Genomic DNA, 18,752 nt, shown 5'->3' with positions numbered 1-18,752 from the left:
AAGAAATTGAAGGCTTGACTTTTGATAGAGTTGCATTCCCTCAGAACAGCATATTCTTAGCTTACTCATCAGTCTGGGCACTGACTGCAGAATCTGAGGGAACTATACAGTAACTGTGTATTTACCTTTATAGGTCAGCTTTTGTTGGTGGGCAGCAGTCAAGGTATTAGGAAGCAGGTCACTTATGTATTTTGAGGATGGGTATTAACACCTTAAATGTGTGCTTCTTAAACTAAGCTTGTGAAAGAGACTATAAGAAAATGTTATTTTTCTTATCACAAAGCCATGGACAAAGTCATGGACATAGCAGCCTTGGACATTTTAGTGCTCTCCGAATCTCACTTAGCATTCTTGCAGAACTCTCCAGTATCTTTGCCAGAACTGAATTCTAGAGTAACAGTGGGAAGTATTTAGCTATTTACCATGGGATTTATGACAGAGCCTTTGATACACCAATCTAAATATACTTTTTTTTTTTTAATTTATTTGAGAGAGAGAGTGAGCACAAGTGGGAGGGAGAGGGAGAGAGAATCTGAAACGGACTCCACGCTGAGCGCAGAGCCTGACTCGGGGCTTAATCCCATGACCATGAGATCATGACCTGAGCTGAAACCAAGAGCCAGATGCTTAACCAGCTGAGCCACCCAGGCGTCCCCTAAATATACTTAAGAATGAATGAGGCTAATTTTTGTACCACTAGGATACTTTGTGTAAATTGTGTAATAAGGAATACTTTAAATTTAGAATTACTCATTTCTTTTATGTGTGAACAAGGAAATTTTATTTTTAAAATTGACTTGCTGGTATTTATAGCACTAAATAAAAGATCGGACTATATTTTAGGGAAGATAATTTGCATCATATAAAATTGAGGTAAAGAGATTTAGGGTTTTGCCTGATAGTCCTACTCTTTGAAATACACATATTGTGTATCTGCGCTTGATGTTCCTTTCTTTACTCATCACTTATGTTTGCCCATCAAGAATGGGTTAAGTAGAGGTGCCTGGGTGGCTCAGTCAGTTAGGCAGCTGCCTTTGGCTTGGGTCATGATCCCGGGGTTGTGGGATCGCCCCACATCAGGCTCCCTGCTCTGCGGAAAGCCTGTTTCTCCCTCCCCCTCCGCTGGTCCCCCTGCTTGTGCATGCACGCGCTCTCTCTCTCAAAATAAAGAAACAAAATAAAGAAACAAAATCTTTAAAAAAAAAAAAAAAAAGAATGGGTTAAGTAGTTACACTTATGTCTGCTGTTGTTCCTTTCCCTCCAGAGTTACTAATATATTTTAAGAAAATTTATATTTGAAAATCCTCACAACTTGTTGAGACCATAACTCTGTGTAACTACTTGATACGTGTCGTTTCTTTTTTTCCTTTTTTTTTTTTGAAGATAAATTGATTGATTTATAAATAAAGCAAGAGAGCATGAGCTAGGAGAGGGGCAGAAGGAGAAGCAGGTTCCCCACTGAGCAGGAGCTGGATGCTCAGCTCCATCCCAAGACCCTGAGATCATGCCCGGAGTTGAAGGCAATGCTTAACTGACTGAGCCACCCAGGCGCCTCACAAAGTTTCCTTTCTTAATGAAAGCCAAATAGTGAAGTTCATTTGCAATCAAAAAAATTCTCTGAAAATTTAAATTGATAGGTAGTGCTGACTGAAAAATTCCTGAGAGTCCTGAAAATATTCACTAGTTTACTGTATGATTTCAATATGATTCAGATATGCCAAGTATAGGTGAGTGTGTTTAGTTGCTTTTAGGATTTGTAGAAGAAACTAAATATGGCATTTGTAGCAACTCAGATTGGTAGGTAAATAACACTTTGTAACAATACACTCTGCTGTTGTGGTTTAAGGCTATAAAAATTTAAGGTCAGGCTGCTTTTATCCTTTATGTTTATCCTCCAGAGTTTTATGGAGTCATCTCTAGGCAGATATTACTTAAAGTTTAAAATATCGTAAAAATATTATCCTAACCTGAAAATAATACATGAACAAAAATACATTTTTGGTAACTTCTTATATCCTGGTGGTAATTTGCAAGAGCAGAAGGAAAAACTAATTATTTTTGGAACCTTGAAGAGTATATTGTGTATCCCGTTTCGAAATACTGTGCAACTGACTTCCTTCATGCAGTGTCATCTGGCTGTGATGATAACCTGCTTAATTGTTAGTAAGATTATGGAATCTGAGTGTTATTTTTAAAGAAGTAGATCTAATTGTTTTGCTAATTGTAGTTCATATGTGAAATTTTTATATATGAGAGGTCACGTTAGCATTTTAAATTCCAAAAATAAACAAACAAAACACCATAAGTAACCATTTATGCTGAAGCTTAATTATTTGATCTTTTGCCATTTCTATCGTACTGCTATAGGAAAAAATTTAAATTGCCTCTTTAGTATCAAATATTGTCCACGGGATAGCAACAAAAACAATTGCCATTATGAGAAAATAGAAGTAGAACTAAAATTTTATATATATATATATATAGTTAACTATAGCCGACACAGGCGCCCTAATCAATTAAGGGTCTGACTCTTGATTTCGGCTCAGGTCATGATCCTCAGGGTTGTGAGATCAAGCCTCACGTCTGGCTCCACAGTAGAGCCTGCTTGGGAGTTTCTCTCTCCCTCTGCCCCCCCCCATAAAAAATATATATAACTAGACATATTGAAATATGGTATATTTATAAAATAAATAAGTGATAAGATATTGTGAATAAATCATTGGAATGGTGATCTAATTTCTATAAACATAATATTTGATGTTAATATGCCAGTATAGACCTAGTAACAGATCTGCACTTGTTGCTAATAAAACAGTCTCTTAGTCACAGTCATGGCTAAGATCACCACATTCTATTTAGTATTCCTGCTATTTAGGCCTAGGCTTTAGGAAGCAAGGGAGAAAAATCATTAAAGTGGGGTTTCTGGGGCGCCTGGGTGGCGCAGTCGTTGGGTGTCTGCCTTCGGCTCAGGGCGTGATCCCGGAGTCCTGGGATCGAGCCCCACATCAGGCTCCTCCGCTGGAGGCCTGCTTCTTCCTATCCCACTCCCCCTGCTGTGTTCCCTATCTAGCTGGCTGTCTCTCTGTCAAATAAATAAATAAATAAAAATCTTTAATAAAAAAAAAATAAAGTGGGGTTTCTTTTTTATATTATCTTTTAATTCCTGTCTTATAGGTGAATCCATATGATAAGAAGCAGTTTCTGTTGGTCTCTGATATCTGTACTTCCTTGGAAATAACCCAGTTATGATTTTATTCTATATAGAATTTTGTGTAAGAGTTACAGCAAAACGTCCCTAAAAATATTATCACTGATTGGAAAAAATGATTTTAATTCTATTATGTTTTATCTTCAGAAATGAATTTAATGATATAGCAAGAAAAAACAAAAAATAATTTTTATACACACAAAAAAATCACATTTTTATAGCCTCAGATCCATTAAGATAAAGTTCATAAACAAGTTTTCTATAAACAAATAATATATAATAAATTAAATAAATATATTTATGCATTTATAATTGTGACTTAAAATATATACTGCAATTGGTGGTAATCTTTTAAGTGCAATCTATATTATACTTGATCAACCCTTTACACGTATAAAATGGTGATGATTAATTGCTAAGTTAGCACCAATTCAAAAAACGATACCAAGATAAAAAATCAAATTTGTTCTTGAACAACTGCTGCTGATTCATTAAAACCCATTTTTCTTTTTCCCTCTTTTCATTCCAAGAAATTCCTCTATTGGGAACTCACATCAGTATTGTTCTCTGAACACTTAGACTGTTCTTTTGGGACGGTGCTTTTCAAGCTGCAGGTGATAGCCTCATGTAGGTTGTGAAATTAATTTAATAATGAATTTTAATAGAATAGAAAATACTAGACTGCATTCCATATATTCAGGTTGAATGATTAAATATATCTCCTGTGTATGCTGGTCTCTATACTGTGTAAAGATCCTTGGCCCTCCAACTAGGAACTTAGCGCTGTTAAAGGTAAATACTTCAGTTTTATTTGTCTGATTGTCTCATACATTCCTTCCGTGTTGAGCATCTCCCCACCCCCCCCTACCTTGTATATACTGTGTCTGTATCACTTTGGCTATATCTGACCTTCATTGCTAAATGCTTCCTTTATCGTCCTTTCATATTATTTTCTTCTCTGTAACCCTTACTTACATCCCGGTTATATATGCACTTGCATTCACAGAGGCAGCTTTTCAAGAACCCAACCACTTTTCTCTATACTGCCACCACTACCACCATAGTCTGTAACTGCCATCAGTTCTCACTTGGTTCATTTCACTAGCTTTTTTTTTTTATAATGCAAATGTTTTATCATTTATTTATATTGTGTTTTATCCTAAAAGGTTTTTTTTTATTTTAAAGTTTTTTTATTATATTATGTTAGTCACCATACAGTACATCCCTGGTTTCTGATGTAAAGTTCGATGATTCATTAGTTTGCGTATAACACCCAGTGCACCATGCAATACGTGCCCTCCTTACTACCCATCACCAGTCTATCCCATTCCCCCACCCCCCTCCCCTCTGAAGCCCTCAGTTTGTTTCTCAGAGTCCATAGTCTCTCATGCTTCATTCCCCCTTCTGATTACCCCCCTTTTCTTTATCCCTTTCTTCCCCTACCGATCCTCCTAGTTCTTATGTTCCATAGATGAGAGAAATCATATGATAATTGTCTTTCTCTGCTTGACTTATTTCACTTAGCATTATCTCCTCCAGTGCCGTCCATGTTGCAGCAAATGTTGAGAACTCATTCTTTCTGATAGCTGAGTAATATTCCATTGTATATATGGACCACAACTTCTTAATCCAGTCATCTGTTGAAGGGCATCTCGGTTCCTTCCACAATTTAGCTATTGTGGACAATGCTGCTATGAACATTGGGGTGCATATGGCCCTTCTGTTCACTGTGTCTGTATCTTTGGGGTAAATACCCAGTAGTTCACTAGCTTTCTAATAGATGTCCCTGTTTGCACTCTTGCCCCACAGTCTGGCAGCCAGAGTGATCTTTCTGAAGTGTAAGTTAAGTCGTTATCTCCCCATTATTCAATAGCCTCTAGTGTCTTTTCAGAGTAAAATCCAAAACACTTATTGATGGCCTATAATCTGGCCTTTATTCTTCCCCTCTGGATCTTCTTCTTTTATTCTTCTAATTTATTCCACTTCTTGTGCAAACCATGCTTACTTTCACCTCAGAGCCTTACACACTCTTTTCTCTCTTCCTTTAAACTCAATCAATCAATCAATAAACAAACAAACTCATTTCCCCAAGATACTCTCAGGAGTTGCTCCCTCTTTTCTTTCAGATCTCTGCTTAAATGTTAACTTCTTATCAGGCCAATCTCGTCAGTTTATCAGGACTATGTAAAATAGAGGACCTCCACCCTGCACTGTATTCCTTTCAAAGCATTTACCACCCACCCGGTTGTAGATTTTTGTTTGCTTGCCTGTATCTCCCCACTGTATTTCTATTTTGTTCACTATTTAATCCTTACCGTTTAGTTTTTGGCACAGTGTAGGCTCTTAAGTATTTATTGGACCGATGGATGAATGCATCCTCAAAGGAAAGACAACATGAGAAGTTGGTGGAGACAAGGATTAAATGTATAGCCTCTGCAAATTCTTAAAACCCGGCAAACTACAGTATTTCTACTTTGCTCTTGCTCTGTATAACTCTTAAGAAAGCTTAAAAGCAAATCCAAGAGCTATTTGTTTACAAATTTATCTCACCTAAACTGGGTATTTCGTGCTTACTCATCTTTAATTAATTTCTTCACACAGGAAAATTTATTGAACAAGTAAAATACCTAACATAAAATAGTGCTTTGTACTATTTTGGCTAATAGAATAGTGAGGGATGTCAATAACTTATAAAATCCTAGTTAAACTAAAAATGTATTAGATTCTGTTACAGTGTGTTCTTAGAAACTATATTTCTATTTAAAATCTCATTTTCAAACAAGTTATTAACTGATTTGTATCTTTGTTCTTTTTTTAGGAAGAAAAAAGATGCAGTTGATCCCTTATTATTCAAGTACAAGGTGCAACCCACTAAAAAAGAATTGTATGAGTGTGCTATTGTTAAAGCAACACAAATCAGGTAAAACTCGGTATCTCATCTATGCTGGTTTAGAATAGAATGATTGTATTCAGTTAAGATTTGCTATAGAACAAACAGTGTTGCGTGTGATTGTTTCTTTTTTTAAAATAAATGTACAGTTACAGTCCTGATGGACTCCAGGAGCCCTTTGTAACTAACCCGAAAGGATCCTGTTTATGAGGTACTGCTCATGAGAGAACTCCGTTTTCAATGCTGAGACGTCTGATGGTACTTAGGAATACATCACATTCATAATATTTTATTCATTAGACACAAACATCTAATCAGTCTCTTCCCATTCCTTAAAGTTAAATAGTAACAAATTCGTATCTTTAAAAACTCCTGTTTGAGGGTCACTTGCGTCTTGCAGTCAGTTAAGCATCTGACTCTTGATTTCAGCTCAGGCTGTGATCTCAGTGTTGAGAGATTAAGCCCCAAGTCAGGCTCCCTGCTAAGCATATAGTCTGCTCAGGGTCGTCTCTCTCTCCCTCCGTGTGACCCTACCCCCACTCATGCATGTGCTCCCTCTGAGTAAATAAATAAAATATTTAAAAATTAACTAATTAATTAATTCCTGTTTGAGTCCTAATCAAAAGAGGGGTAATGAGTGGTTAATATTTAAAGGAATCGACTTTAGGTTACACAGAACTATTTTAGGACAATCCCTATTGTTGAGGTTAGGCCCTTAGTCATCTGAAAGTAAACTGACATTGCCAGCCAATTATCAACTTGCCAGCTAGTAATCAGTCTTGCATTTCACTTGATGTAAAATGATTTTACTTGGGGTGCCTGGGTGGCTCAGTCAGTTACACATCTGCCTTCTGCTCAGGTCATGATCCCAGGGTCCTGGGATCGAGCTCCCCATCAGGCTCCCTGCTCAGCTTGTCCCTCTCCTTCTGCCTGCCTTTGCTCTTGCTTGTGTGCTCGTGCGCTCTCTCTCTCTCTCAAATAAATAATTTTTAAAAATAAAATAAAATGATTTTACTTATTCTCATGTACCTCTTGCCTCATATATACTCATGAGTCCAAAGAAAAGTGATAATAATGTAAGTGTTAAGTGAATCCTGAGTCCGATATATTACTTTCTTTTTTTTTTTTTTTTAAGATTTTATTTATTTATTTATTTGACAGAGAGAGAGAGAGACAGCCAGTGAGAGAAGGACAACAAGCAGGGGGAGTGGTAGAGGAAGAAGCAGTCTCCCAGCAGAGGAGCCTGATGTGGGGCTCCATCCCAGAATGCCGGGATCATGCCCTGAGCCAAAGGCAGACGCTTAATGACTGAGCCACCCAGGCGCCCCCCGATATATTACTTTCTGTAACTGAGGAAGTGTGTGTAGTTTTTTGTTTGGTTGCGTTTTGGGGGTCCATCATTAATTTAAGATCTCTGGAGCATTCTACATTTTATTATATGCTGAAAAATAGTATTCTCAAAGTAATGCTCATAGCTTATTCACACCTTTTTTTGGAACGTTCTTTTTTTTAATGAGTAGGCTAGCAGGTGCCATGTAGGACAATACAATTCTTGAAGACTAGCATATTTATTCAATAGTCAGGAGATAATTAACCTTCTTATTGTCATCTACTCTGTGTATGGTGCTGGGATAGCACAGTAAGCCAATCCTTTCTCATGTAGTTCTTTCTGTAAGAAGAGAATTTTTGCGGAGGCTACTACTTTAAAACTCCCATATTGTTTATTCACTCTTAGAAGATTTTAACTTGGCTTTTTCTTGGAAGGAATACATAGAATTCAATTAAAACATTTACTTTCTTTCCAGAACTTTTCCAGAAATACTTGGATGTTTTTTTGGGGGGGGTTGTTTGTTTTGATTTGTTTTTGGTGGCAGTTTGTTACCATTGTGGTGGCTGTTTTTTAATTTGGGGGCAAGGGAGGAACAAAAATAGCATATTTTTGGAATCTTAATTCTAATTCTCTTTCATGTTAATCCCGTGAATTTTTTGGCTGCCACATGAAGTTTAAATACAAAATATTTTAGAATTTGAAACAACCCGTGTTCAAGAATGCTCACGTTATCTATTTGAATGCTGGCTTACTTAAGTGTTATGTGATATCTTGTAGTCTGCTGATTTTAATTTTTTAAAGAATTTCAATGGTGATATTTGTAGGAATTATCATCTAATTTTCTAAAATTAGGTTTACTCTGTAGTATATTTTCCTTGAGGTTTATTTGATTTCTAAGTGATTCTTATGCAACAAATGCGTATACTCTGTTTGTAATGGACATTTATAATAGATCCATTTGAATTGATCTTAAAACATTCTACATAAATACTTCTGTATAAAGTTTCTCATAACTTCTACATAAGTACTATTGGAAAATGAAATATCCTTCTTTTCCTAAGTTTGAAATTGAGGTTATGGATTTACGAAGATTATGGAGTTCAACTTGCATTCTTTGGTACTAAGACTTTACTCTTTCTCCTCTTTTTTCCCTGGCAGCCGGAGAAAACACTTATTTTCTCGTGATAAATTAAAGCTTTTTCTGAAGCAACACTGTGAACCACAAGACGGAGTCATCAAAATTAAGGTAATCAGAACAGTGAAATTATTTATTGGAAGGAAGAAAAAAAAAGAGAGATGGGTTGTGTTATAAAGTTGAAAAATTGCAGAATTATTATTTCAAAGTTGGTTGAAAATATTTCTCTTTTTATCTGGAGCCAGTTTTTAGTAATTTTCTTTCTATTTATTGGATTAAATACTATTTTTGCAATTGCTAGATGGCTCAGAAGGTACTACACTTTTGTTCCCCGTGTAAAAAAGATCAGCCAAGACAGGTAAGAATAGACGGAAAACTTGGAAAAAGAAAATGTCATAGAGGAAGGGAACAACTGTATTTTTCTAAGTGGGGTCCTGCTCACAAAAATAAATTCAAAGAACAATACTAATATAGATCCTACTGGATAGGAAAACAATTCATATAATAAAAAGAACATCAGAGACCAATACTAAGCAGATGGATTATATTTTATTCATAATCATTAAGAGGGGAAAAAAATCAAGTTTAGAAACCTCACGTTGTAAAATAAATAAAAAGTTAAATGGTAAAACTAAAACTAATTTTTTTAACTGAGAAATATTTAACTCTTATTGGGAAAAATACTAAGTAAAAAAACAGCGTGAGTAGAGAGATGTATGCGTGTGTCAAAAATGATCTACTATTTGCTTAAGGTTTGTGTATTTCATAATAAATGTTACATCAAAAGAAAAGAAAAAAGAGAAGATACGAGTTTATGTGAAAAGTACCATTTCAGGTCTCTACAGACCAAGACAGATTATTTAACAAATAATACTGGGACACCTGGTTAACTTTGGAAAAACAAAGGCAGAACTAACTCAAAGGGAGAAAAAAAGGAAATGAAATAATTCTTAATGTTATGCATGCTAAAGTACTTAGGAGGAGCAAAAGAAAAGAAATACCAAGGATAAGACTTATTTGACAATATAAACTTAATGTAGGTTAAGGGGTGCTTGGTGGGTGCCTGGGTCGCTCAGCCAGTTAAGCATCTGACTCTTGATTTTAGCTGGGGTCATGATCTCAGAGTAGTGAGTCTACTTGAAGATTCTCTCCCTCTGCCCCCCCCACTTGCACATGTGTGCACGTGCGTGTGCTCTGTCTCTGTGATAAATAAATAAATCCAAAAAAAAAAAAGGAAATAAAAACATCATGAATAGATTTAAAGGGCAAGTGCTAGAGGAAAAGTACTTTCAGTGAATACAATGAGGAACTCAAATCAATTAGAAAAACATAAATATCCTAGTAGACAAATAGGAATGATCAAAATTTACAGTGGATGAAATATAAAAACTTAAAAACATAAGATAGAATCATCTGAAATAATGTCATTAATGTGAGCATGTTTATGTATTTGTTTTGATAAGAGGAAAAAGCTTAAATTGTGCTCAATCTATAGCATTGAAAATCATAGATAGCCATGTAAAAAGATGCTTTCAAAAAGTTAATGATTCAGGGGCGCCTGGGTGGCACAGCAGTTAAGCGTCTGCCTTCGGCTCAGGGCGTGATCCCGGCGTTGTGGGATCAAGCCCCACATCAGGCTCCTCCGCTATGAGCCTGCTTCTTCCTCTCCCACTCCCCCTGCTTGTGTTCCCTCTCTCGCTGGCTGTCTCTATCTCTGGCGAATAAATAAATAAAATCTTTAAAAAAAAAAAAAGTTAATGATTCAAATACTTGTGAGAAGTGGCTAGAGCAGTGCTGGCACTGGTAGGCAATCAATCAGTATATGAAATGAGTTATAGTACATGTATCATAAATAGCAAGTTGACCAATTTCCCTAATTTACAAAAATTTCCTACATATCAATGAATAAAAACAACCTAATTGGGAATAAAATGGTAAAAAGTATCAGCAGTTTTTCACCAAGGAAAATAAATAGTCAGTAATCATGAACAGAAGTTCAACTTTACTTAATAAATAAGTGAAAATTGGGACACCTGGATGGCTTAGTCAGTTAAGCATCTGCCTTCGGCTTAGGGCATGATCCCAGGGTCCTAGGTTCGAGTTCTGTATCGGGCTCCTTGCTCAGCGGGGAGCATGCTTCTCCCTCTGCCTGCCACTCCCCCTGATTATGCCGTCTCTCAATCTCTGTCTCTCTTTCTGACAAATAAATAAATGGAATCTTTAAAAAATAATAAGTAAATAAAATTTAAAGAGACAGTAAACATTTTTCTCTTAGAGTATAAGAAAAAAATTATTAGTGGATAGTCTAGTGTACTTGCACACAAACCCAAAAACAACAGAGTTTAATACCCAATGTGGTGCGTGTAGTCTGCTATTAGGAGTACTACAAGAACACAAAGATGTATTTGTTTTTTGTGTTATATGTATATAAATAAGGAACATTGGAAATTTATGTATTAAAGTCTATTTTGACCTTTTTTGAGCATGTATATTTGAGAAGAAACCACCTGTATGTTTTGTATTCATATTTAAAGGACAATTCTGTATATTCATTCAGGGGTTATTTATGTGGGATAGTCGACAACCATCTTAATAGACTTTAATATAAAATCTTAATAGATTTTTCGTTTATTATGACAGCCAGAACTGATTGAGTTTTAAATGTTAAAAGTTATGTTCTACCACGATTACAATTATTACACAGAAAATTTAATTCCCAGTGTTTTTGTTTTGTTTAATGATTTAAATTTTTGTATCATTATTTTCTTATACATTTTCTGAAAGAGACTTCTGTAAATGGCATGTTTTCTTCAAGAGAAAGAATGATGATCTTGGCTATTAGATCAAATAATCTTCAGATTTTCTAACCAAAAATAAAAAGTTTAGAGTTGGACATGGATGAAAGGTGAACAAGTTTTGAAACTCTTTTGGATTTAGCAATTATCCTAAAACCACACAACTTCTGGTAAAAATGAGGTTGACTTCTCTGAACTTAAATTCTGAATTGAAGCTTGATAAGAATTTATCAGCATTTCTCCTTTTTGCCAGATCAGCTTTATTTTTTTTTAATTTTATTTATTTATTTGAGAGAGAGTCAGGGGTAAGGAGAGAAAGCACAAGCTGGGAGGAGATGGAGAAGCAGGCTGCCTGCTGAGCAAGGAGCTTGGTGTGGGACTTGATCCCAGGACCCTGGGATCATGACCTGGACCGAAGGCAGACGCTTAACCAACTGAGCCACCCAGGTGCCCTGCCAGATCAGCTTTAAAATTTGATACATAAAGTCTTTAAGTTAAAAAGTCCTTATCACCCCCAATTGGGGAAATCTAAATGTTCAGCAGTTAGGAAATGGTTGAGAAAAATTTATTGGGTTAATACAGTGGACTTGTAATATTAAATATATGGATTATCTATTTACATAGAAATTCCATACAAAATTAGTCAAAAGCAATGGAAACCAAAAAAAGATTATTGTATAAACATAATTTTGAAATAGTTTTAGAATTTAAGAAACTGTTGAAGCATTCTTGCATATTTTATGGGGGAAAAATCCTTTGAATTATGGTTTTCTTTCTGATAAAGCTGATTAATAATAGATCAAGTAAATCAGCTAAAGTGTGTATTACTGGATAAAGAATATTGGCGTGTGTGTATACACACACACACACACACACACACACACACACAGGAATATTACTCAGCCATCAAAAAGAATGAAATCTTGTCATTTGTAAGACGTGGATGGAACTAGAGGGTATTATGCTAAGCAAAATAAGTCAATCAGATAAAGACAAACGTGATTTCCCTCATGTGGAATTTAAGAAACAAAACAGATAAACACAGGGGAAGGGAAGGAAAAATAAAATAAGATAAAAACAGAGTGGGAGGCAAACCATAAGAGACTCTTAACTCTTGGAAACAAACTGAGGGTTGTGGGATGGGAGGGGAGTAGGGGATGGGGTAATTGGGTGATGGGAATGATGGAGGGCATTTGATGTAGTGAGCACTGGGTGTTATCTGCAACGGATGAATCAGTCAATTCTACGCCTAAATCTTAAAGGAAAAAAAAAAAAAAGACATCTGGGTGGATCAGTCAGTTAAGTGGCTGCCTTTGGCTCAGGTCATGATCCAGGGTCCTGGGATCAAGTTCCACATGGGCCTCCTTGCTCAGCAGGGAGCCTGTGTCTCCCTCTCCCTCTGCCTGCTGCTCCCCCTTCCTGTTTCTCTCTCTCTGACAATAAAATCCTTTTAAAAAATAAAATAAAAACCATAAGGGAGAGAAAATTCAAAAATGTGTATTACTGTATATTAACACATGAAATTCTAATGTTTTTGACCTGTTTTTTTTTTTTAAGATTTTATTTATTTATTCAACAGAGATAGAGACAGCCAGCGAGAGAGGGAACACAAGCAGGGGGAGTGGGAGAGGAAGAAGCAGGCTCATAGCGGAGGAGCCTGATGTGGGGCGATCCCATAACGCCGGGATCATGCCCTGAGCTGAAGGCAGACGCTTAACCGCTGTGCCACCCAGGCGCCCCTGACCTGGTTTTTAACAGCAGTCATATGACATTTTAGAGCACATCTGTATATGGTCTCCTAATGGTGTTATTACTGTTCCCTATGTCTTTCTTTTTATGAAGGCATCATCTCTTTCAACATATAAAATAGCAGAACAAGATTTTTCTTATTTCTTCCCTGATGATCCACCCACATTTATCTTTAGTCCTACTAACAGAAGAAGAGGGAGACCTCCCAAACGAGTATCTATTAGTAAGGTAAGTAGAGAATGGATGAAAAACTACATTGTAGCTCTTAATAAAACTTCAAAATCAAGAGCATGTTTGGCTCCCCTCGTGCACATAGCCTTAGGAAGGGGCACATTCCTTTGTATACAGTCTGTGTTACTGTATGTTGGTAACGACTTAGCAATGAGGCTTGTAGAAGTTTGCAGTGTGAATTAAACATAGCTTTAATGCCACAGGGATACCAAAGTGGAAGCAAGCATATAAGCAGTTACTGAAATGTAAAGCAGGAGAAATACAGGGGATAAATTATGGGATTGAAACATGAAGTGCATTTAAAAGATAAAAGATAATAATAAAGATATCATACTAAGCAGGTTATTACAGACCATTATTCTCCCAAGAAATAGAGTAAAAAAATCTTTTGGCATTATTTAACATTGACCATTAGAGTGCTTTTGACATGTGCCTCTTTCACATTTGATGTCTACACCATTTAGTTTATAAGGTACCTTGGAATATTTTGTTTTTCTAATGCATATTTTTAAGATTCTCCTTGTAAATCACCAGTTGTTTTTCCTAGGAGGTTTTTGTACTAATTTGTAGAGCTATAAAACTAACTTATATTCTCTATGTAACTATGATTAAAGTTATTAAAAGTTCAGTTATGCTTAGAATAAAACCTTATTGTAGTATAAAGAAAGTATACTTGATAAGAGTTTTAAAATTTTTATTACTATAAAAACAAGGCAGACCATCAGTTTGTAAAGGCTGTGGTGTTCTACAACTTTAGTTTCTTGGTTTGTTTTTTTTAGGAGGACAGTGTTGCTGATAAACAGACTATTGCAGGTTACAGGAACAAAGCTATTAAAGAAAGAGACAAGCTTTTGAAACAAGAAGAAATGAAGTCACTGGGTGAGTTTCACATTCTCTCCAAAAACTGTTTATGTACAGGAAAGAATATTTCTCTATGCTTGGTGGGGGGTGTTTCTGAAGTGACATATTTCTTTTGTTTGATTTTTTTGTTTGTTTGTTTGTTTTAAGCATAGTTTTTTCCCCTCCGGGATCTGTAGATTTTTTATGGTAAATGAGAACTGTGTTCATCTCTTAAAACAGTATTTCAAAGTATAGCATATCCCCTGTTAAACCGACCTAATGCTAGATTAAGCACAAGTTGGAGTTTCTGTGGCTTATGGACTGTTAGGGCCATTTGTTTGATTCACACAGCTTTATAAAACATTGCTTTCCAGGTTTGACTATACATATGAATCACTTGGGAATCTTATGAAGATTCTAAATTAGTAGGTGGGAGAAGAGATTCTGCATTTCTGTCAAGCTGATACTTTGCCACTGGTCTTAGGACCACACTTTGAGTAGCAGTGCTTTGAAAGGCGGGTGTATGTTTGTCCCAGTGCAGTCGTTTTTCCTAAACCCAGCCAACTTGCTTTCCCATCTTGATCACCTGCTGACTCCCTCCAGCAATTTACAACCCCTGTGAGTCTCTACTGATCACATTTAACCATAAATTATTTCAGGAATTCTTTTGTTACATTAAAAAATGTGTTGTTTTCTGTCTGTGAACCGTTCTAAGTTTGACCTTCTCCACAGCTTTTGAAAAGGCTAAATTAAAAAGAGAGAAAGCAGATGCCCTAGAAGCAAAGAAAAAAGAAAAGGAAGATAAAGAGAAAAAGAAGGAAGAATTGAAGAAAATCGTTGAGGAAGAGAGACTGAAGAAAAAAGAGGAAAAAGAGAGACTTAAAATAGAAAGAGAAAAGGTATTCATTCCAGTATATTAGCTATGCTCTCTATAATAAGTAGTGTGTTTTACGTATTTAAATTCATGGTTAATTTTCAAATGCTTTTACCACTTTGATTCATGTTTCTAGTTGTGCATAGAGTGCTGATAGTTATTGGTTTATCTCTCTTTTGCTTTGGAAAGTTTAATGAATAATTTAAGGTTCAACATATATATATATATATATATATATACCTTTACACCCCAAAGCCTGCTAAGTACAATTCTGAAGTTGATTTTCTTCATTAGACTTCTAAATTTAGGGAAGATGATAGGCATAAAATGTGCAAAAATAAAATATATAATTAGAAAAATACAATAAAGTCTACAAATAACAAGAATTATTAGTGTTCTTATTCTCCTTGAAGAATAAAGTATCTGGGGGCGCCTGGGTAGCGCAGTCGTTAAGTTTCTGCCTTCGGCTCAGGGCGTGATCCCGGCGTTCCGGGATCGAGTCCCACATCGGGCTCTTCTGCTGGGAGCCTGCTTCTTCCTCTCCCACTCCCCTGCTGTGTTCCCTCTCTCGCTGGCTGTCTCTCTGCCGCATAAATAAATAAAATAAAATCTTTAAAAAAAAAAAAAGAATAAAGTATCTGTAAAAATAGGTTTTTTAGCAAATCTTTTATTATAATCTTTAGCGGGNGCATAAATAAATAAAATAAAATCTTTAAAAAAAAAAAAAGAATAAAGTATCTGTAAAAATAGGTTTTTTAGCAAATCTTTTATTATAATCTTTAGCGGTAGGTATTCCTTAGAGAATTTTGCAGCTGGTTTTCTCCAGAGTCAGTAAGTGTCATTGGTTTTCTGGGATATTCACAAGTAACCCTAGCTGATCCTGTTATACTCATTTAAATTGCTCATTTAAATTGCCTGTAGTTTCTTGAACTATTTCAGATAGGTCATTGGGATGGGCCGGGAGGTATCTGATACATGTACACTCCAGAAAGTGTAGAGGACAAGAAAACCACTTGTAATCTAAATGTGGTAACATTTAGAGATAGCATTTTTTTTTTTTTAAGATTTTGTTTATTTATTTGAGAGAGAGACAGACAGCACTAACAGGAGGGCCAGAGGGAGAGGGAGAGAGAGAATCCTCTACACGGAGCAGTAGTGGGGCTTGATCTTACCTCCCTGAGATCATGACCTAAGCTGAAAATCAAGAGTCAGACGATTACCAACTGCGCCACCCAGGCTCCCCTAGAGACAGCATTTTTTCACACTTTACTTCTGATCTTTATTCTGGGCCTTAAAAAAAGAGATCCAGCATTTATAATTTTGTAAATTGTTTTGTTTAACATTATTGAAATATTCCTTCATGTTATTAAGTAAACTAAATAAGGTGGGATTTTCATGACTGCATAATAGTTAATTAAATAGATACAGGTAAGTGCTTTATAATTTTTTGCTCTTAAATAATGATACCCTGTTCAAGGGTATTTATTTATGAATAAAAGTCTTCACTATTTTTGAATTATGTCCCTGGCTAAATTTGTAGGAAGTAAAATAATAGGTCAAAGGCTAGGAACATTTTTAAGAAATTTATATACACGTACAGAGGTATGTGTTTGCTAAACGTGCTTATTTACACTCTTAGCAACAGTGAATGAGAATACCAATCTTATTACATGCCACAAGAATTATTTGGAGCAGGGAGGGGAAGACTTACTATAGCAGACTATTTAAAGCACAATTAACAAGTTCTATAACTCGTTTTATGTTGAAAATTTGGCAAGTGCCTATGTTACCTCCAGTGGTCCTCAATTTCAAAGGCAGAGAATAATATTAACATGTTAAACATTTGTTGGAAAATTATTATAAACTATAATAAATTTAAAATATTTTCTTTACACTCTGCTTTATGGGAGACTTTTTAGGGTCATTATTTATCTTCCAGTGTCAAATACCAGAACCAAGAAGTAAGTATATCAGAAAACCAAGTGAGCAAGAGAAGTGGCCTGGATTAAAAGAAAAAGAAATCTACCAACTGTGTTGTGATACTGCTTTTACTTACAGGTCCCTCTGTCCCTAGGCTGTTAGGCTTAAATGAATCTTGAAAATAACAACTATATTACAAATATAGGGGAAGGTTTTCTTTTAGGTACTCAAATAATTTATTATCTTACTTTGTCAGGATGTAATTGATTTTAAATAGGAGAGCCCCTATAGTCAGGGTCAGATTGAATTAATATTTATCCACAGGCTACTACGTGTGAGACATTTTCCATCTTTGTAGCAGTTGTGTTAGGTAGACATTGTTTTGATCAGTAGTTGTAACACTAGCATGTATTAAAATCACCAGGAAGGGGCGCCTGGGTGGCACAGCGGTTAAGCGTCTGCCTTTGGCTCAGGGCGTGATCCCGGCGTTATGGGATCGAGCCCCACATCAGGCTCTTCCTCTAGGAGCCTGCTTCTTCCTCTCCCACTCCCCCTGCTTGTGTTCCCTCTCTCGCTGGCTGTCTCTCTCTCTGTCGGATAAAGAAATTTAAAAAAAAAAAAAAAATCACCAGGAAGACTTATTAAAACATCAGCTGCTGGATCTCAACCCCAGAGTTCCTTGTTCAGTAGGTCTGGGTTAGGGCCCAAATATCTGTAATTCTTACAAGTTCCCAGGTGATGCTGATGCTGCCTTATAAAATTCTTATAAAAAATTTTATTAACCTTTTGTTTTAGGAAAGAGAAAAATTACGTGAAGAAAAGCGAAAATATATGGAATATTTAAAACAGTGGAGTAAACCTAGAGAAGATATGGAATGTGATGATCTTAAGGTATAAGTATGTTGTGTGATGTTTCACACCTATGCTCTATGTGCTCTATTTAGCTTTGCTGATGAAATTTTTATTTCTTTTTAATAGTGGCTTCATATTTAACTAAGAGGAAATAGCCAATTAAGCAAATGCTGTAGTTAGAGTTCCAGAGCGGCACTGTTAATATTTTATAACAGACTTTGAAAATGATTCTCATTCTGCAGACATAATTTGTCATTTGTGTGATTGTTGATAATCCAATATTATCATCCATCTCAGTTTGTAAGGAACCACTTCTAAGTTCACTAGATGGTGGATTAATTCTATTCCATATCCTAAGGAGATCCTGCATTGAGGATAATACTGACGCAGCTAATGCCTTGATCTCAGAATCTAGGTTAAAAGTCCTCTTAACTAGAAAATGTAGTCAGAAGTATCATCAGCCCAAAGTTGTTCTTAGTGACTGTAGTTTAGTAAAGCTGGAATAAGGCCAAGACATCTATAATTTTAAAAGTTCCAAAGGTGATTGTGATAAATATCCAGGGTTGAGAACCACCAGTCTACCTGAAATAAATCTTATTTAGCAAAGAGTATATATCTACCTTTTACAGTTTTCTGTACTTGGCTCAAATAGTTATATAAATTGTTTAATCTTTCAGGAACTTCCAGAACCAACTCCAGTGAAGACTAGACTACCTCCTGAAATCTTTGGTGATGCTCTGATGGTTTTGGAGTTTCTGAATGCTTTTGGGGAACTTTTTGATCTTCAAGATGAGTTTCCTGAGGGAGTAACCCTAGGCAAGTGCTATTGCTATGTTAATAGTTCACCCTAAATTAGTGGTTTAAAATAAAAAATTAATATCTCTCAGAGTTCTGTAGAATCACTGGACCTAGCTGTCCAGCCCTTTCT

The 18,752-nt window shown here is 35.8% G+C and overlaps 1 protein-coding gene across 1 annotated transcript in view; it reads left to right on the top strand.

Annotated features, from left to right (window-relative positions):
- BAZ1A (bromodomain adjacent to zinc finger domain 1A) overlaps positions 1–18,752 on the top strand; it is a 91,777-nt gene that overhangs the window by 39,106 nt on the left and 33,919 nt on the right. The window contains exons 5-11 of the mRNA XM_034648629.1: positions 6,027–6,128; positions 8,587–8,674; positions 13,201–13,335; positions 14,118–14,217; positions 14,911–15,077; positions 17,768–17,863; positions 18,502–18,640. Of these exons, the coding sequence (XP_034504520.1) occupies positions 6,027–6,128; positions 8,587–8,674; positions 13,201–13,335; positions 14,118–14,217; positions 14,911–15,077; positions 17,768–17,863; positions 18,502–18,640 (827 nt within the window). The remainder of the gene's footprint in view (positions 1–6,026; positions 6,129–8,586; positions 8,675–13,200; positions 13,336–14,117; positions 14,218–14,910; positions 15,078–17,767; positions 17,864–18,501; positions 18,641–18,752) is intronic.

The sequence above is a fragment of the Ailuropoda melanoleuca genome, chromosome 20 (genome assembly GCF_002007445.2).
Source record: "Ailuropoda melanoleuca isolate Jingjing chromosome 20, ASM200744v2, whole genome shotgun sequence".
NCBI lineage: Eukaryota > Metazoa > Chordata > Mammalia > Carnivora > Ursidae > Ailuropoda > Ailuropoda melanoleuca.
Note: the sequence above shows the minus strand (reverse complement) of the source record. Positions and strands in the feature narration are given on the sequence as shown.